General features: G+C 33.2%; 4 protein-coding genes across 4 annotated transcripts; 1 reads left to right on the top strand and 3 right to left on the bottom strand.

Moving 5' to 3' along the window:
* Positions 1 to 431: 431 nt before the first annotated feature.
* On the bottom strand, positions 432 to 4791 carry LOC113506908. Its single transcript, XM_026889747.1, has 3 exons — positions 3261 to 4791; positions 2878 to 3079; positions 432 to 2614 (listed from the first exon to the last, which is right to left on the bottom strand). Exons 1-3 carry the CDS (start codon positions 4164 to 4166, stop codon positions 2292 to 2294), a joined length of 1431 nt encoding a protein of 476 aa, XP_026745548.1. The 5' UTR covers positions 4167 to 4791; the 3' UTR covers positions 432 to 2291.
* A 63-nt stretch (positions 4792 to 4854) lies between these two features.
* LOC113506909 (la protein homolog) lies at positions 4855 to 8121 on the bottom strand. Its single transcript, XM_026889749.1, has 7 exons — positions 7958 to 8121; positions 7735 to 7862; positions 7115 to 7281; positions 6534 to 6794; positions 6045 to 6194; positions 5580 to 5688; positions 4855 to 5339 (listed from the first exon to the last, which is right to left on the bottom strand). The coding sequence occupies exons 2-7, from the start codon at positions 7850 to 7852 to the stop codon at positions 5008 to 5010; spliced, it is 1137 nt and encodes a 378-aa protein (XP_026745550.1). The 5' UTR covers positions 7853 to 7862; positions 7958 to 8121; the 3' UTR covers positions 4855 to 5007.
* Positions 8122 to 8512: 391 nt separating this feature from the next.
* On the top strand, positions 8513 to 10908 carry LOC113506910 (protein asteroid-like). The gene has a single exon (XM_026889750.1). The coding sequence runs from the start codon at positions 8603 to 8605 to the stop codon at positions 10805 to 10807; it is 2205 nt and encodes a 734-aa protein (XP_026745551.1). The 5' UTR covers positions 8513 to 8602; the 3' UTR covers positions 10808 to 10908.
* A 91-nt stretch (positions 10909 to 10999) lies between these two features.
* LOC113506911 (androgen-dependent TFPI-regulating protein-like) lies at positions 11000 to 13419 on the bottom strand. Its single transcript, XM_026889751.1, has 2 exons — positions 13162 to 13419; positions 11000 to 11571 (listed from the first exon to the last, which is right to left on the bottom strand). Exons 1-2 carry the CDS (start codon positions 13312 to 13314, stop codon positions 11020 to 11022), a joined length of 705 nt encoding a protein of 234 aa, XP_026745552.1. The 5' UTR covers positions 13315 to 13419; the 3' UTR covers positions 11000 to 11019.
* Positions 13420 to 19615: the final 6196 nt, after the last annotated feature.

The raw sequence follows: 19615 nt of genomic DNA, 5'->3' as shown, positions 1-19615 counted from the left end.
TGCTGCCAGCCTTTTGGGCACACTCCCAGCCGGCGGCGATGCCGATGAATTTTTGAATATTTCTGATGCTTTGATTTAATTATTTTTTGTTTTTTTTTTTAACTTGTAAATATTTAACTCTGTAAAATTGTAAATAAAGATTATTAGTAGTTAAACGATCCAAATGTAAATCTGACTTGAAAGACACATTTATTCCGTTATTTTTTTTCCTCAATACCTCATACGACTCACAATGCTTCAACAGAAGATGTAGCCTGGATCATATTTAAGTGGGGAGAAGGTTTACGAGCGGATGCTCTCAATGCTCTGATTTGTTCCGCGTCGCAAAGAGGACACGAATAGGTCTATACTAATAATTGAACCTTAGTAGACATTCAAGAATTGCCGTTTTGAATGATAGTAAGGACTGTAGTAGCAATAAAGACAACATATATCATTTCATCGTTTATTTTTCATTGAACACGATTATTTTATTACAATTCGGTTTTTCATACAGGATAGACGTTTCTATTTTCAATTTGGCACATCATGGTAACACACAAAAATCAGTTTTATTATTCATCGTGCCAATCAAATAGAATAATCGCTACAAACCACGTACATAATAAGACAAACACACAAAAAGTGTTCAATCTAATGCTAAAGGTGAATCTTAAAAATACGACTCACAATTGGATACAATAGTTATATTCTTAATACTAGGATTAAATTCACTCGTATAGGATGCCACCCACCCTTTCAATTCACGACTAATACGGTGTCAAACACTCACATCACATTTTTGATAATATTCACTGAAAAATAGTACTTATTTTATTATGTATGTATTATTCCATTTCAACGCCAAATGGTCCTAGATTTGAAAATATAAGTCCTTAGAACTTTTCAGATAAATTTTAAAGCAAATAAGTAATACTCTAAAATAAATAACTAAAATCAAAAGTCTAGGACTTGATCACAGAATTCAGTTTAGCTTAAAATAGTTTTCAGATTTCGCGTTTCAGTCGAATATTGTGCGTCGTCAGGTTTACGTCCGATTATGTGTTATAACTAACTAAAGTTACTTAAATATTAACCTTATGCTACCTATATAATATACTGCCATTTGCAAATCGTTTTTAGATTTTAATTGGTACCTTTGTGCACAACACGGGAGTCTAATTGCTATTTTTTTTCGCTTTTACCTTTACCTACAGCCATTTTTACCTACAAAATTGTTAATATTATTTGAAAAATAATTTGGGGCAAGGGGGCCTTCACTCCTTTGTTGCCCCGAGGCCTCTGGGCCCCTAAATCCGGCCCTGGTCAGAAGTACTACGGCTTTTTACTTCATCGGTTCAATCTTGCAAGGCGCAAACAAATTTGCAACGAATTAACTTTTTATAGACAATACGGTGGCAATGTGCTCCGAAGCTTAGTACAGAGACAGAGAGTACAATTCTAGAAAATTGAACTTACTATTTACACATACAGGTAATTTAATAATATGACCGCTGTGTAGTCAATGGTATGTTATTTACGAATACTTCATTTCTATACGTATTTATTTTTCTAATAAAGAATTAGGTACGAACTTAGAATAGATACAGCCTGATGACAGACGTACATACAGCCGGCGCGCGGCGGTGCCTTTAAGTAATAGGGTCCCGATTTTACCCTTTGAGTATGGCACCCTAAAAAAGCCAATAATATAATACAACGCGCACACACTCTCTTACCTTCATTATGTTTCTGCCTTGTCCAACAATAAGCAAACATATCATGTTGGAGAGGGATGGTCAGCTGCACGCGTTCCATAAAACAGGCCTACAGACAGATTGACTCGCGGTTCTACGTTGATCCGTGGCGCAAAATTTAATAAGAAAAACTAACATTTAAAAAGACAAATATTTCGAAATAGTGATTTACAGTAGGTAGTTAAATTAATAATTTGGGACAAGCTCGATTTAATATAAGCCAATTTTCTTCGAGATAAAATTATTTATAGGCATTTCTTCATGCCTAAAAATTACCCACTTCCATGGGACTGCATTTTTATTCCTTACTTAAAATTTAATTAATTAAAGCATGCTTATCTAACTCTAGATTTATTTTTTATTCAGTTGTATTAAGAAAATAGTTAACAATAAAAAAATCATACCTTCCATGTGTTGCTCAAAAGGACAATATATACAGTCAACCCCATAAGTTTGGTACAAAAAAATGTTGAAATAAGGCTCTGTAATTATCAAAACATTTCTATTCATGCAGTTGACTGTATTTCAAAGATTATCATGAGATTCCCAAGATTATCAAGACTGATTTTCCTGCTTTGACTTTTTTAAATCCCTCTTTTGTTGCTTGATTAATTTTTTTTTTTCTATCATGAGCTTTTTTAGTTTCTTATCTAAGCTGACCTTATTTTGGCGTAGCTTACACATTCTCTTCCCCGCTTCAGTTAAATACTTCGTTTCCTCCTTCTTGGGCACCTTTTTAAACACCATATACACGGTTTTTATCAATAGTGTGTTATTAGGCATTTGGCTTAAGATTTTGTGTGCCTCACAAGATTCTTTAAAGCGCACCCATCCAAATAAGTCACCTTTTTGATAATCTATAAATGCTATTTCAGCACCTAAAAAATATAAGGATTATAAGGGTAAAATGTTTTGGAGTCAACATATTGTTTGTATGAGTCATGAAAGAGAAGGCGAATCTAGACAGATTTTTATTTTAAATCTTAACAAAATACCCATTTACGATCAATTGTTGCCCAAGAAGACAATAGAGAACCAATCCTTGGGAATGTAATCACAGTTAAGAATATTCTTAATCCATAATAATATAATACAAAATTCTGTAAAGTTAGTCACAAAACAACTAGACGACATGACTCACCTAAAGCTACCAGAGCATTATTGATGTCCTCTCTCTTCAAACTTACAATTTCTCTGCGTGTTGACGCACAAAAATGTAATAAAAATCCTCTAGGCAAAACCACTTTACCCGGGGGATACAGTGTGTAGAATTCCTTTATCTTTTGCTGCTCATAATGAGTAATATATTGTCTACCACTCATTTCCTGGCCTAATTTACTGTCCTGTATCAAAAAAATACTCATAAAATACTAGCTATATACATATAAAAAGTGTGATTGTAAAATATCATAATATGATGTGTAAATCTTGCATTTAGATCATGCTTGTAAGCAGAAAAGTGACATTGCCTTTAAAATCTAGGCAATGCATTTGTATTTTATTTGGAGTTGTCAGATCATCTACCTCGCTGCTAGACGTTTCAGTTTCAGACTCAGATTCTGTCCTGCCTTCTTCTGAAGCATCGTCATCTTCTTCACTGGAAGAACTGTCCCCATCATCTTCTGAAATTGCTTCAGCTTCTTCTATTTTTTCATTTGATGTGGATGATGTACTTATTTTTTCTTTTCTTGTATATTTGGCACTTGCAGCTATCTCAGGCAGTTCTTTTTCTACTTCTTGATTTGCAGAGTCTTGGGATGGAGATTTTTCATTCTGAGTTTCTTTTTCTACAGGAGTAGTGATTACTAACTCATCTCTTTCAGAGACATTGTTTTCAGTCTTCTCTTGACCATTTCCTGTGAGGGATTCATCAACAATGTCTTCCGCTGATGTTGTTATTAAATTTTCTTTGTCAGAAGTATGTATTTTACCTTCTTGACAGTTATTTTCATTTGTTTCAAGCACTAATAACTCAGGTTTAACAGAAGGAGCAACTTCTTCTACATTCAATTCGTTTTCTTTATTTACTGTGGCTTGCTTTTCAAGAACTGTAAGTGATGACTGATCACGTTCTGTCTTGCGTTTGTAACAATCGACATATTTTGAGGAATCTGAAAGATCATCTCCAACAATTTCGGCGATCGGTAATTTTTCTTCTAAGGTAACAACTAGAGAGGCATTATTTTGATGGAGCTCTTCTTTTTGTAAGTCTGGAGTATGGCATCCATTTTGATCGCAACTGGATTTCACTGGCAAAACATTAAAATCATAACCTGTTTCATGTTGTAAAATCGGAGACGCTAAAACTGTGTTTTCAACAGGCTTCATATTTCCCGCAATCTTATTGTATTTAGCGTCTTTTGCTTCGAGTACGAACTTGTCTGATATTCGAGGAGCTATCAATTCACCATTTCCAACGTCTTCAAGCATATTATTTACGTTACCTTTGAAGAATAAATCATAAACCAGCACAATAACAAATCTAACAATAATTTGGAGTCGTATTTGAATACGCCACCGATCAATAACATTTAAGAAGACCACAGATTACAATTAGAATTATAGTATTCCCGTATTCGTTTACGAAGTGAGCTTCTTTGTCTGACTTTGTCACATAGAGTAAAGCAATTTGGCTGCGGCGTCATTTTGTCTGTGGAGCAGATTCCGTTAACAAGTTCAAAATAATTTATTTTTGTATATTATGATTATCCTAGCCTTCAGATAGTAATAATAACTAAGCTACGAATAAAAACTACTGAGCAAAACTACATGAAATATTTCACGTTAAATGAAAAAAGAATCAACAACATCGGTTCAAGTCTGAAGTTCTGAATTATCCAAAGACATGTAAATAAAATACATACGATAAGAGAACCTCCTTTTACAATTTCGTTTGAAAATAACATGTTCGATTCGAAGACATTATATACTCTACTATCTTGGTTCGATTACAGTAAAACATGCAATCAGCAATGCATTTTCTCACTTTCGTATACTTAAAAACATAGCTATTCAAAATACCAGTTCCATTTTATTTTTAATATTAGATTTGTGTTAGAATAGAAATAGGTTTTATTACCAGCCAGAACGGCACTAAACTCAAAAGAAAAAACCATCATTCTTACAAGATAAATTTTAATAATAAATGTTTCAAGTAACAAATGAAACTCCTGTTAAACAGTTTCGATCTATTAACAGTTCAATACACTTATAAGCATTTATGAAAGTCTATGGAAAAGCATAGAGCTGTTTTTATTGACGTCATCCATGACTAGCTGTCAGTTTTAAGTTTCTTTGGAGGACTATTGTCTTCATGGTCTTGCTTTCGTTTCTTGCCATGATACTTGTTCCCACCTTTCCTTCCTTTATTATTTTTAAAGTTTTTCATATTTTTTCGTCTTTTAGACATTTCTTCGACTGTTTTCTCAAGGTACAACTTCTCTTCTTCGCCCTCTAGAACTTTGAATACTACTTCTGCGTCTGCAATTCTTATTTTGTTGTCTGTCATCTTTTCTGCGACACTCTTTGCTGTGTTCTCCTTTGTGAGACGAACCCAGCCCTCCTTGTCGCCGACTTTGAAGTCAATGTATGCGACGTCAGCACCTGTAATGACAATTTTTTTTTTTCAAGTTTCATGACTAGAGTAATACAGTTGAGTCTTACAGAGAGTCAGTCAGTTATCGTTTTGAAACATATCGCGACATATCAATTGTAACATTTAAAGCTTGAAATATTTAATTGCCTGGGCATATGAATGTCAAGAAAAGGGGTCCAATTTGAATAGATATTAATTTTCTATGTTAGTCTATTAATAGCTACGTTCGTTAATTCGTAATACTGTACCTAATGCAGTAAGTGCTGCCTTGACATCTTCTCTCTTCATCTGTTCAGTGCCCTCACTGAAGTGCAGCACTGTGCCGGTTGGTAGCTTGAAGTCTTCCTTTTCAGTGTGCTACAAACATTAAAAGTAAATAATTAATCTATTTAAAGGCTCCCTATAAGTGTGGAAATTACAATAATTTGCAGTAAAAATGTAGTTCAATAACTGTTAATATAATGCTTTTAACTATAGCAATGTAATTTATAATTTTAGTTCTGGAAAATACTAGTAAGCTGAAAACAGCAGGATATTATGGACTTATAACATAAATTATGACTACTAAAGAATGACTGCCAGTACATTCACATAAGAAATTGAGAGGTGTTTAGTAATTTACTATCTATGCTTTCTCAACATCACCTACTAAAGCTAACTATTAAATGCCTTATGGCTATGAAAATTATAAAAAAAGGATTAAGTCAACTCACCTCCTTTTCTCTTTCCTTATTTTTCTTGTCTTTCTGTTCTCGTTTGTTGGCATACTCTTCTTGTTTCTGAAGTATATAGTCATCTTGCCAGAGGATCAACAGCTCATTGTCCAAGTACTTGTATGGTTTGCTTTCTATGAATTTCTCAGCCTGTGAGGTGGAAACATTTTAGTACTGTTATTGGTATTTACAGAGATTGTGTTCTACTAGTGCATTCAAACAAGGGACAATGTTACCTTCACTAATATTATTAATTATTAAGGTTGGACAATTAGAAACTTATTGTGTAGATGGGAGTAAGAAAAGCAAAGAAATATAGGTTGCATCTAGTATAATATTTTCAACTCATTACTGAAAAACTAATAGTAACTAAAAATATAGTTACATTAGTCTAAAAACTTGTTATTATAGAGATATTTATACCAATACTATTGAAGAATTACCATCTAAAATCCATAAATGTAACATAAGAAAGAATTTTCTATATACCTGTTCCCTAGTCTTGAATGTGGCGAACACAGATCCCTTGAAAAGCCTCTTCTTTGTGGACCTATCCTGGTATTTCCTCATAATAATGTTTTCTACTTCATTGAACTGCTTAAAGTATTTGAGAAGGTCATCCAATGTTGAGTCTTTTGCAAATCCTTTAGCATATATGGTGCGGTTGCTGAGCTCCTTTCTGCGGTCTTCATTCATCTCTGGAACAGGCACTTCGGGACTCCTACGGACTTTTTTGTTGTCTTCAGATATCTGGAAAAGGGGAAGTAAAGCATTGTTTTAAGTGTTGTCACACAAATATATAAACACAAAAAATTTTATTTATTCCTTATCTAATATTTTGCTGTCCAGAGCTTGATACTGGCGTTCAATGATGAGGCATGACTGATGTAAGATAACCAAAAAATTGCTGTATTTGACATTGCAGCTTCTTAAAACCATTAATATGCAAGTTTAATACAGTGGTTTTACATACAGGTCATAAAGAACATGAACTTTATCCCCGTGATCAGCAAATTATGCTTTCATAAACAACCTTTTTTACTAAACTTCTTTAAGAATAAAACATTTACCTCCAAAAGGCCATTGGTGGACTTATTAAGAGCTTTAGCAATCACTTCTGGGTCCCTTGACATCTTGGCAAGACGGTTAAATCTGATAAGAATTTCAATGGGAACCCATCCATCATCAAGCTGCACTTGTTCACAGAGAAACTTGTCACGAGGGAGGTTTAAGTCACCTGAAAAATGGAAAAGGATTTTTCAAAACAAATTGTAACAGATGGATGGTTATGTTTATACTTGGTCATGGCTCATAAATTATCTTCTTTACTTATAGTGTATATAAATGTTATATTATCAGTTAGAGTAGTAAACCATGTTAAGTCATGTTGCAACATAAACATATTAATTGGCACATATTTAATTTGATAAAATAAAGACTTTCAATGATAAAAGTTAAAAGGACTCAAATACTGGACACCCTAGTCACACAAAATCGGTCAATGTCACATTATAGTACCTAAGTGTGCACAAACAAAACATGCTGTATATTATTTATATGACCATGATGACGCATGAGAGTCGCTGAAAGTATGTATATATCTTGCAACAATTTTGCACTGAAAATATATTGTTCTCATGACGCCGGCCGTACGACACTAATACATAGGTATAGCTATTTTATTACTCACCAAAATAGTATTCAACCTGACGTATAATAGCACTTTCCAACTCGGTTTCATCCTCAATTTCGTCATTCTTTTTCTCCTGCCCGTTTGTCTCGGCAACCACTTCTTTCGCCTCAGTCATTTTCAACACACTGAAAAATAATTACATATAGCTATAACATTGTAAACTTAAAACTTCATGCATGGCGTTTTTAAAATGGCGCAAATGATCGATTAACACGTTTACCTGTTATATTTCAGCAAATAATTACACAATTACGTCGGTAACGACAATTCTAAACACCTTAGTGTTATCTCAAGTGAATAAAAACAATATGTTTTAAAATCCACGTGCTTCAAATTTTAACACGCGGCCGGCACAGTTGGGAACAATCGAAGAGGAGCGGGAGATGGAACACGATTTGACTTTTGAAGCTTTGTTCTGAAACATATTCGCTTTTCATGAATTAGTTCAAATAGGTATTTTATTAACAAAAAAATTAGAAGGTAAACAATTTTTGATAGTGTAGCATAAATAAAGTGTAGTAAATAATGACTAGTAAATGAGTAGTAACAAATAACATTAATTAAATTCATTTCATGTTAAACGAAAAGATTAAAAGAACCTTGTTCGACAATACCTGCGCTGAACGCGTTTTTAGACTATGTCCCAATATTATTTTGTACAAAAGTGATTTTCGGTAAATTAAGAAATACAAAAAATGATATGTTTGTGGTATTTCCGAACGAATATCGATTTTGATAAATAAATAAATCAACGAAAAAAAATATGTTGACGGGTCGTCAAAATAACCAAAATAACCTAAAATTTTGTAACTGATCGTTATATTGTTCGTTCGTTATATTTCGATGCATAATTATTAAGAAAAATATGGGAGTCAGAGGATTAACAACTTATATAAATCAGAAAAAGAAAGAATTTCTAGAAGACCATTTACTTTATGATTGTTGTTTAGTTATAGACGGGCACAGTTTATGTGCTCAGCTGTTCAGGCTATTAAACAGTTTCGTCGCCTTTGGTGGAGACTACGATAAATTCGGATCATACGTCCGCAATTTTTTTAAAAACCTTAGAAAATGCAACATTACTCCCTATGTCTTGTTCGATGGGAGTCATGAAAAAAGAAAATTGAAGACTATTTATAGCAGGCTAAGATCGAAAATATATGGTGCGTCCAAACTGGATCCAGTCACTCAAGGCAGTATACAGATATTTCCACTTTTATTCCGTGATGTTTTTATAGAAGCTTTAGTGGATATGAATGTTGCATACACAGTTTGTGAATTTGAGGCAGATGACGAACTAGCTGCAATGGCCAGGCATCTGAACTGCCCTGTACTGAGCTATGATTCAGACTTCTTCATCTACAACGTTTTGTACATACCCTTCAACACTTTGGACTTTAAGCCTAAACCAATAGACTTTGATGGAACAAGAACCTATGTGATGGAGTGTAAAATATACAGGGTACAACACATGGTCCGTAACTTTGGGGGATTGAAGGAGGAGCTGCTGCCTTTACTGGCAACATTGCTAGGTAATGACTTTGTTGAGAAGAAGGTATTTAGGAAATTCTTCTCACAGCTAAAGTTACCGAAAACCAAAAAGAAATTAAATGATCAACAAAAATGCATTCATGGTTTATTTCAATGGCTTCAGAACGAAACCTTAGAAAGTGCAATAGCCAAAATACTGGGAAGATTAAAGAAAAAAGAAAAAGACAAAGTACTTGCTATTATTAAGAAGAGTATAGATGGTTACCATAGCAAGCACTGCAGATCATTGAAGTATTTTAATCTGACCGAGGATTCTACGCCTGTATCAGACTGGCAGCTACCTGAGGGCTTTGAAGAAACATTAGATTTAGAAGAAGAAGAAAACAATAATGAAAATGATGCTCAGGACAATGATGTTTCTTCGAATGATGAACAAGATGATGAAGAAGGTGAGGAAGAAACCGAAACCAATGATGAGTTAGTACTTGGTGTGCCAGAGTGGTTTGCGGAAGGGATACGTCACAAGTACATACCGAAAACTTATATCAATCTTTATACTCATCACATACACATCTGTGCCCCACAAGCCGAGGACTATACGCAAGATGATGCTTGTGTTTGTTGCCTACCAATAATGAGATATGCTTTTGACTTGCTAGTTGATTTCCCTGAAGACAACTGTGTTTACATTTGTCGTGAAAAGCACTCAAGTTATAAAAGGCTGTATATTGGTACAGATTTAAGTGTACCACGGCCATTCAGTATACCATTTTGTGAACTAACAGAAGTACAACTCAAATCATGTTTTCATCATTTCTTAAGAAACCAATCTATGATACTTGATTTAAATTTATTAGAAATACTTCCACGTAATTTTCAACTATATTTTATTGTGATATTGTATTGGGTGAAAAATTGCGAAGTACCTTTAGCAAACGTCCATAGCCTTATAATGTGCTATGTAATGTTAGAAGCAATTGATGAAAGAACGGGCACCTTTAGAGGCCACTTCCAATTTAATAATCAATATTCAAAGAAAGTTGAAGAGCTAAAAAAACAGCCGGCAACACAAAAATTGGATGATAATGATTACTTCTTGAATAAAAATAAAGTTCTATATGAAGATTGTTTGGTTGCCGCTCATGTGTTGTTAAAACATTTTGAAATGGATGATAAAATTATTAAGAAGCCGAAAAGTTATGACCATAGAAGGATGCATTCATTTGCTCAATTCCAATGCTGTTTACACCATTTAAATAGTCTTAACACTTTATGTAGGAATCCTTTTGAACCTACAAAGTACTGTAAAAGTTTTAATGGTACTTTTGTGTACAATATAGCACTAAAATTGGAAAATCAGGCTGTTCCTAAGTCATTTTTTGACATGTACCTGAAAGGTGCTACAACTGTTCTGATGTTTTATAAAAGTTTGTGTAAGGTCTACGAAAAGTTTGCTGAAGTAATGGATCTGAAGACAACCACGTGGATGGGGAAGAAGAAAAGGCAAAGGAAACGTAATCAAGTGGATGATGAATTAAAGTTTATACTCAAAGAGTTTGAATCAGAAGTTTTTATTTAATTTAGATTATTATGTTTCAATGTTGTTAATATACAAGGCAGGGATTTTTATAGATGTTGTCAAATTGCATAATTTTTATTAAATAAGAACATTTGTTTGAACTTTTTTTTTATACATCTCAAGGCATTTTTTCGAAAATCCTTTCTATAGTTATTATAATATAAGACCAGGAAAGAAAATAAAACAAGAAAATACTTAAAAAAATATATTAATTAATGACTTTTTATTCCATTCGCATGTTTGTGTTCTCTTCTGTTTTTAGATATTAAACTATCTAGTTTCTCACCAATCAAATAATACAACACTCCAAGCACTCCACTAAATAGAGTCATTACAATTTTATTCGTCCAACTTAGCAGGTGGAGAAAATTGTAAGGCCATATACCATATTTGAAGTACAGATAATGTATGTACGCCGAATAGGCAGCCGCTGAACACAGCAAGATCTTTAGACCAGTCTTTCTTTTAGGGTAGTTCTTATTGCTTATAAATAATTCGACTAAAATTATAGGTAATATTGATGTGTGCATGAGATGGTTCAGCCAGTTCGGTATTTGCCTTTCGGCTTCCTCATTAGGGTATATATAAGTCTTGTCGATCTTGTAAAGTGTCCAAAATGTAATAGGTACGTATACCGCTGTTGTAAATGCAAGACTGAATAGATGGTCTTTAATTTTTCTTATCAGCGGCGGCTTTTTTGTGACTGTGTTAGTTCCAATGGCGTCGTTCAAGCAGGCGACGATGAAGTATAGGATCTGGACCATCTGAAACACATGAGGGATGTAGGTAGGAGAAAATAGTTTTTTTTGACATAGTTTTTTGCCCTCTTGCAAAAAATCGCAAAGGCAAGAAGCCTAAATACCTACCTACAACGTATTTTTTTCTATGTACTATATTTTATTGTAATTGATTTCTTTTTCATCACGTTTGAGCATTTTTTCCTCATTTCGAAAATTGTTTTTAGCTTTTCTATTAGAATATACCTCCGTAAGTCCGTACCTTTAATAATTATGGTAGTACAGAAATAAGGTGTTGGTAGGCATTTATTACGCCAATAAATAATAAATTGAGCTCAATTGTTAGGCTATTGTAAATTCATAAGAAATACTCATAAATATTGTTTCAAACGCTGCGAAAAAATTTAATATCTTAGAAGTTACGGTGGAATTTACACATACTATTTTGTCTGCCCGTCACCAGGCTATCGTCCTATCTCTCGAACCATTTTAGCTAAACAGTTGATTTTACTATAAGAAAAAATAAAAACTAACATCGTTGTGAGGTAACGATTGGTACGGAAATTATATTCGATTGGTGTCCAGCTTTTGATTCTCTTTAGTCTAGATATAAGTGCTGAAAACTTAACACTTGACCGGTTTTTGTTTTTTTATGTGGTAAAAAGTCCTAATAACCTAACTACATCCATCTCTTAGATGGAAGCTACTTTTTATTTGATTTATTTTAAAAAATGTGCTGAAATTTAATAATATCGTTGGGAATATCGATTCGATATGATGGTTGACGCTTTATGAAAAAATACGCATTTGTAGCCCATGCACACATTGCACACATGTAATATAACCATTGAAATGTAGACTAATAAGTGGAAAACTTCAAACGCTGAGGACTTCATTTTCTTGAGCACTTAATTCTTAAAGTTAGTTAATACAAATTCTAATTACTAGATAGGACTTAAATAGTTATTAGTAGTTAGGCACCATTTGTAGTACCTACTTAACCTAGTGATACCCTTACAGTCTGTGTAAGATAACAATAACTAAGTGGAGTTATCTATTATAATAAGTTTGTTGTTAAAATTTAAACTAAAATAATATTTTGACTGATACGGAAGACGATTCAAATTCTACTTTTAAATGTTTAGGTTTAACTTTTATTGATCGGCGAATGTTTTTGGTTGAGTAGGTATTTATTTAGCCATATATTTAGGCCTGCCTGGAATAAACATACTGTACATAATATACAGCCTGCAAAAAATTAAGTAAGGAGGTTCGTGTAAAAATAGAACCTTCTTTTAAAGTTTAAGTTGGCGGTAAACGTTTTGCCGCCTAAATGCTTTCTGGAGAGACTGGCCGGTTTTTACCGGTACAAAATAAGTCTAGAGGCCTATGCTTAGACTTACCGAATATAAATATAGTGTATAGATACCTAATAGCTTCCGAAACATTTAGGTAAAATACCTACTTTTAAATTTTATTCAATTCACAATTCAAACATTTTAACTTTTTCTTTAGATTTGCATCACCATTAACATTATTTGCATAATTATGCATTTGGCTTGACAAATAAGAAAACTTTTTTTCATAATAAAACTAAAAGTTGTAAAAAATACTTACCATAGTCCAAAAAGTTAAGAAGCTCGCTCGCGCTCTGAAGGGAATATTTTCAAATTCTTTCGAAGGGTACGGTATCTCGACGAAATTACTATCGAACCATAATGCATATAAATATAAACTTAAAATTAACACGTGGTAGACAACTAAGAACATTTTTAATATTTAATTAAATTATTACACTAATTTTAAACGTCTACACCGGCCGGTGGCTCACAAATTACTGGATGATTTTGTTCAATGACTGTTTATAAAAAACTGTATATCTATCTTATAGTGCCTATGTTGATATACATTAGTTTATCTACGTTGTCAAGGTTACCAATCGATAACAATTATTCATTCAATTGTTTTCTATAGAGATGTGATATTGTGGGTTAAAAAGCTTATTTTGTAACGCGGGAAAGTAAGTTTGATGATTTTGTTTGTCATTCAATAAATCACATGATTGTATTTTAAGAACTTTTGAGCATATCCTTTAGTTGATTTACAGGGAATAGAAAAATAAGAATACTGGAGAAGTTTTCAGCGATTTAGATTTGAAATACACTTATCCTGGCCCGAAATATTTTTACTTCGTAATCAACTGTCTGATTCATTAGGTAAGTAGTAGTACTGTCTGATAAAACTTTAGGAAATTTGGGAGCAAGTTCTGAAAAAGTGGTCTTGAGTGATATCCACTTTTACAATCTGAATGCAACGAAAAGGCGTGATAAGAAATCATTAAATATTTGACCCTCACATAATCTCAATAAAATTAATTACACAATAGGTATCTTCTTTGACATACAATTTAACCAAAAAAATATTTAGGCAAGTATTTGGTAATTAATATTCAACTTTTATTTTTTATTAACGATAAGAGCTGATAACGATTGCATCTCCGGTTGACAACTGGTTCAAAGTTCAGCGATAGTGGTCCATGGAGGATCATAATTCCGTTGAAAACGAGAAAAATATGATAAAGATAACCGGATCTATTATAGACAGTTGTTACGGAGCAGTCTCGCGCAGATAAAACTATTTTTTATCGGTCTTTTTGACCATCGCGGCATCGGCGTAGTAATTTATAGATACAAATAGACTAGCTGTTGCCCACTAGCCCGCCCGCTGCAAATCAAATGTTTCCACGGGAACATAAAATAACCTGTGTTTATCCAGGTTACAAATTATCTGTGTACCAAGTGTGGTCTAAATCCGTTCAGTGGTTTTCGCGTGAATGAGTAACAAACATCCTTACATCCATACACACAAACTATTTATAATATTAGTAGGATGTTTTAACAACAGAAACATACCACCAGCTTCAACTAAAAAACTACTGAGCCAAATTTGGTTTTTTTTTTGAACCAAATGACTGTTATTTCACGTTAAATGAAAAAAGAATCAACAAAATCAATTAGTCCAGACCACAGATAAGAGATTACAAAAAAAATACAGATGAATTTAAAACGTCCTCCATTTTGACGTCGGTTCAAAAGTGACGTTTAACTAATTGATATTTTTCTGTCAAACGCAAAGTATTCTTCCTCATAGCAATTTAAGAAGAATAAGAACGTATTTTTTATTGTGTTGAACCATCTTCATAATAATTAACCACAAATTAAGTTTGACCCTATTGCCATTCGTTGACATCAAAACAAACTATCGTAAAAAAGTTATTTAAGGTTAAATTTATTGTTCGATAAGTAATATTCCAATGTGCATAGTCCAAAGTCCAATAGGTATTTATCACAGACTTATTAACAACGCAGTAAACTAGATACTACGTTTATATTTGCGTGTGGTACAATTTGGACTTTGTACGGACCAAAGTCCATTGGCACGTTATGAACCTAGGTTATGATCTGTTCTTATAGCTATCATATTGAATGACTATTTTGTTTGCTGAGAAAGAGAGAGAGATGGGGATACATAATGCTACCTGTATTATGTACTGAAAATATAGAGTATTTTTCATAAGGTTATTTATTATTATTGCTCTCTGCTCTTAAAGTCGTAACCACTCTAATGCTGCAATTCTTTCTGTATTTTGCCCGAGTTAGTTATTTTTCTCTTCTTATTCTTCAATTATTTCATTACGTTAAAATATCGCACTTCCTTATTAAAGTGCCTATGGCTGGTGTCAGGATAGCCGATATCGGCTGTTGAGTTAAACACTTGATGTCTCAATATCGTTTATTCCGAGCCGAATCATCGTCCTGGACATTTTCCCAAAAACGCTCTACATATCCTAACTACATTCATGTTAGCACCCCAGTGGTTGCTGTAGCCATTGTGTATGACGCCGCTCCATGTCGTGTAATAGGCTGTCATGCTCCTACAACTGCAAGTATGTTTCTATTAGCCGTGGGGTCTGTTTCTGACAGATCAAAAATCAAGTTATCTATAGTCTTGATAACGGTTATCAAATCAAAGAGACGGGAATGCTAAGATTATGGCAATTCGTACTTTGCCCTGACGAATAATCTGAAGATCCGGGAGGGTCGATCGATGTCTCTTATTTATTATTTATAATTGTTTTGGGTATTATTAGATAAGGAAGAATTATTTTAACTTTAACATTGGTTGATATGGGTCTACCACGACTTTTTAAAGATAATATGTGTTTCTCTTTATTGAACAGGCCCGCCTATCAAGCTTATCGTATCCTGTCAGCCAGGCTAAGCAATGATTACCATCGAAAACTAGCCAACACGTACGGTGTGTGCTTTGGGTGTGTTCAAGAGAATCGATTGACTGTCTTGGAACTCGTAACTTAATTATTCTTAAGTAGTTAATCGGAGGAGTAGGAAAAATGAGATGTTCAAGTCATTAAAATTTTACAAGTAATCAATTCGTCTTTATTATGGCACGGCAACGCGTTATTGTGATATAGTTAACAATGAGAAGAATACCAATCAAGGGATTTATTTATAAAAATAAGATTCCGTTATACATAGTCAAAATATTGATAACCTGATGTATTTTTGTAGTCGCTCTTTCACATAAAAAGATCTAGGTTAAGCAACGATTGGTATGGTCATAAATGTGGATGATTATTTTTTTGCAATTTTATTATAAAGCTTTTTGTAGGGAATCAAGTGTCGCGAGTTGTATTACAATATGTGTAATTACAATATGCGATAGTAAATCATATTTCAAACTTAAGGGTTTCAAGCTGTTTTGCAAGGCATGTCTATAAATATTGTTGTTGTTCTATACTTCATACATATTGAGTTGAAAATAAATAATATTATATTTTAATAAAATATTAAATATATAATATATATATCCTGGGACAACTCACAAACGGTTATCTGATCCCAAGCTAAGCAGAGCTTGTGTTATGGTAACCAGACAACTGATAAACTTACTTATATATTTCTAAATACATACATATTATAGATAAATTACACCCTGACACCAGAACAAATGATCATGCTCATCACACAACATTTATCCTGGGCGGGAATGGAACCCACGACCTCCGGTATAGCAGTCAGGGTGACTAACCACTAGACCAACAGGCCCGTCAATAATAATATGATTGCAACTTGCATTATTTTGAAGTAGGTCCCGGCGTCGTGGTAAAATAAATACAGGGACCGACATCTTATTGTTGACTTTAGAAATAAATAACTATTTAGTTTTAAAGAAAAGTCGGTCGAACTTTTAAGTGTTGTGTATGCAGAGTAAAGTTGGCAGTTTTTGTTATTAAAAGGATACTAACAATTGCTAAAATGTATGTAAATACTAAATACATTTTCTTTTTATAAGTTTGAATAGGAGTCAACATGTTTTTGTTTCCTCAGAACTTCAGACTGGATGATCCTTTTACATTTAACGTCAATTGCCTATCACTTGGTCCCACGAAAATTTCATTAAGTCTTGTAGTTTCTATCTTGACTAAAAGGTCTACATTAATATTTTGGGTATTCATTTTTTTTTATAAAAAATAAAATAAAGCACCCTATGAATTAATGAATGAATGGAAATTGAATTAAATTTGACACTATTCGTTTTCTTCTAAGCATTTTCGCCAACACAATAATTGCAAATTCATTGTATTGACACAGAGTGCTTCGACCCGTACTGAATTTCCAATTATTTCAGTCGAATCGAATGGTCTAAGAGCCCATGGACCTACGTTATTTTATAAAAGCTGAAACTTTGTCAGCAGATGCTCCCAACATAGGTAAGAACAATGGTCGATTATGGAGTTTGAGTCATGTGGCTTTGGCAGATAAACATTTTGCTCTTCGATTAAACTTTGATCAGATTGTATAAGGAAAGAATATTTTTTTTGTATTATCGATAAAGGAAACTGTTTTGAGAATGTCCTCGTAGGACCAAAGTACAATCGCGTACACTCATTATAAATATAACCGATAACAATTACGGCGATTAAAAATAGATAATTTTATAAATATGATTCATACTGTATTTTACAGTAAAATGTTTATGAATGTTTTGGGTTTATTTTTATCTATTCAAGTATTCAGACAGACTGGATTATGCAGATATCTTATCGCTAGTATAATATTTTAATTTTAGGTTTATTATGGTTTTATTTAGACTAATTTTTAACATTAGGTTATTAAAAATAGTTTTTTAATGTTCATAAGATTATCTTTTAAAAGAACTATTGTGTTTGCTCATTTTAGAACTTTAAAACCAATATAACTAGTAGTACCCTATACTTTTATATGGATCTAAGACATGATTTAAAATAGCTCTTACATTTAAGTAGCACTTATGCCAGTTGAATGAAATCTTCTCATACAAATTTTGATAACTTAGCTCTTGTATGATGTGCATGTATATCCTTTTTACGAGTACGATCTGCATACGGTTTCGAAATGAGACACAATAAAACATGACCCTTAACGTAATGGGGTAAAAGTAATCGAAGTTCTAATCCAAGCAGTCAGCTAACTTCAAAACAAATTTCATTAAAATTGGTCCAGCCATTTAGGCGAGAAGAGGTAGCAATCATATGTCATCACACTCATCACTGTATATACTTTCGCATCTATAGCTTAAGTGTGGGTATTGAGTACATGAGTTGAGTATATGAACATAAGTGTTAAGCGTTACAGAATCACGTTCTCAAAAAACAACTTCATTCTAAGTATACCTACGTATATTAAAAGCAAACCTCCGAAGACCGAATCAAATTTATATCTTCAAATAATCAAAAAACCTGTTGTGTGTTGATCTCTTTGGGCGTGAGTCCTATAATAATACCGGGACGGTAAGCGCGTTGCGGTCAACACAGGGGTTTATCGCGAGCCCACACGGAACCCTAAGCCGGGTGCATCTTGGATCAGCACGCTATTGTACTGTGACCATGAGTTGGGGAAAATTTCGAATGGATTTCGTTTCGTTTCGTTGTCTGTTGGGTTGTAATGGGATGTATCTTGTGAATTGTGATAGACAGTTGAAAGTGATTTGTTCATAGATTTTGTATTTTATGTTGAAAATAAAAATAGAGGTTGACTGAATACTTATAAATTTGGTGTTTATGCTGTGCTGCCCATTTATTTTGGCTTGAAAAACTGTAACTTGTTAGCATAATATGAATAAATGATTTAATTTTTTTATGCGCTGATTTTATACTAAAAAATACATTTGAATTCAGAGTCTCATCCTTTTATACTCAGTTATAAATAAGAGCATGTATCGAAAAAAAACATATCGGTCTTGATAACAACAACTTTCCCCATTTTATAAAACCAAAAATAGACTGTCTGAACTCTCAACAAATCACAGTCACCCTACATTCTGCTAAACTGGAGCTAAGAAAATAAAGGTATTAAGTTTTCTATTAACCCGCCCAACTAGTGGATATTATTGGCAATAATGTCAATCCGGGATTTGGCGGGATTGTAAATACCTTAGCTTCTTACATTTTGTCATTTTCCATTACAGTATGCCTTGCCAATATTTGTGTCTAGGCTGTATTTGAAAATTCTGTGTACAGGCGGGGAATTGAAAGAATATTATGTCTGTGAACTAAAGGGATTTGGAATCATTCTGTTTCTGTCTTAGTACAGAAGGCTGTAAATTTTAGTAATATGTATTTCTCGGATTGTTTTCAAAGAATAATGTTTATTTCATCTTATTTTATTATATTATATTACTCCACGCTTAAACGGTTTGACTGTGGGAACGAGTGTCACTTATTCATATTTATACTTTTATTTTTTATTTTGTCACTTACATTTCATAATTAATTATTAAAAACTAGCTGTTGGTCATGGCTTTACCCGCCTTACGGTTATCGCTGCTTTAATATTATCCGCCTTTAACGTAATCGGATAAAAGTGCCCTATGTTGGTCCATCCGTTTTGAGCGTGAATACGTAACAATCACACAAACTCACTTAAATACTTTCGCATTTATGATATCAGTGTGACGTTGTACATTTGTCACTAGTTTATTAGTTCTGTAAAACTACATTTATCAATTTTTG

The sequence above is a fragment of the Trichoplusia ni genome, unplaced genomic scaffold (assembly GCF_003590095.1).
Source record: "Trichoplusia ni isolate ovarian cell line Hi5 unplaced genomic scaffold, tn1 tig00000119, whole genome shotgun sequence".
In the NCBI taxonomy this organism is placed as follows: domain Eukaryota; kingdom Metazoa; phylum Arthropoda; class Insecta; order Lepidoptera; family Noctuidae; genus Trichoplusia; species Trichoplusia ni.
The sequence above is the reverse complement of the archived record's forward strand: the minus strand, read 5'-3'. Positions and strand labels throughout refer to the sequence as shown.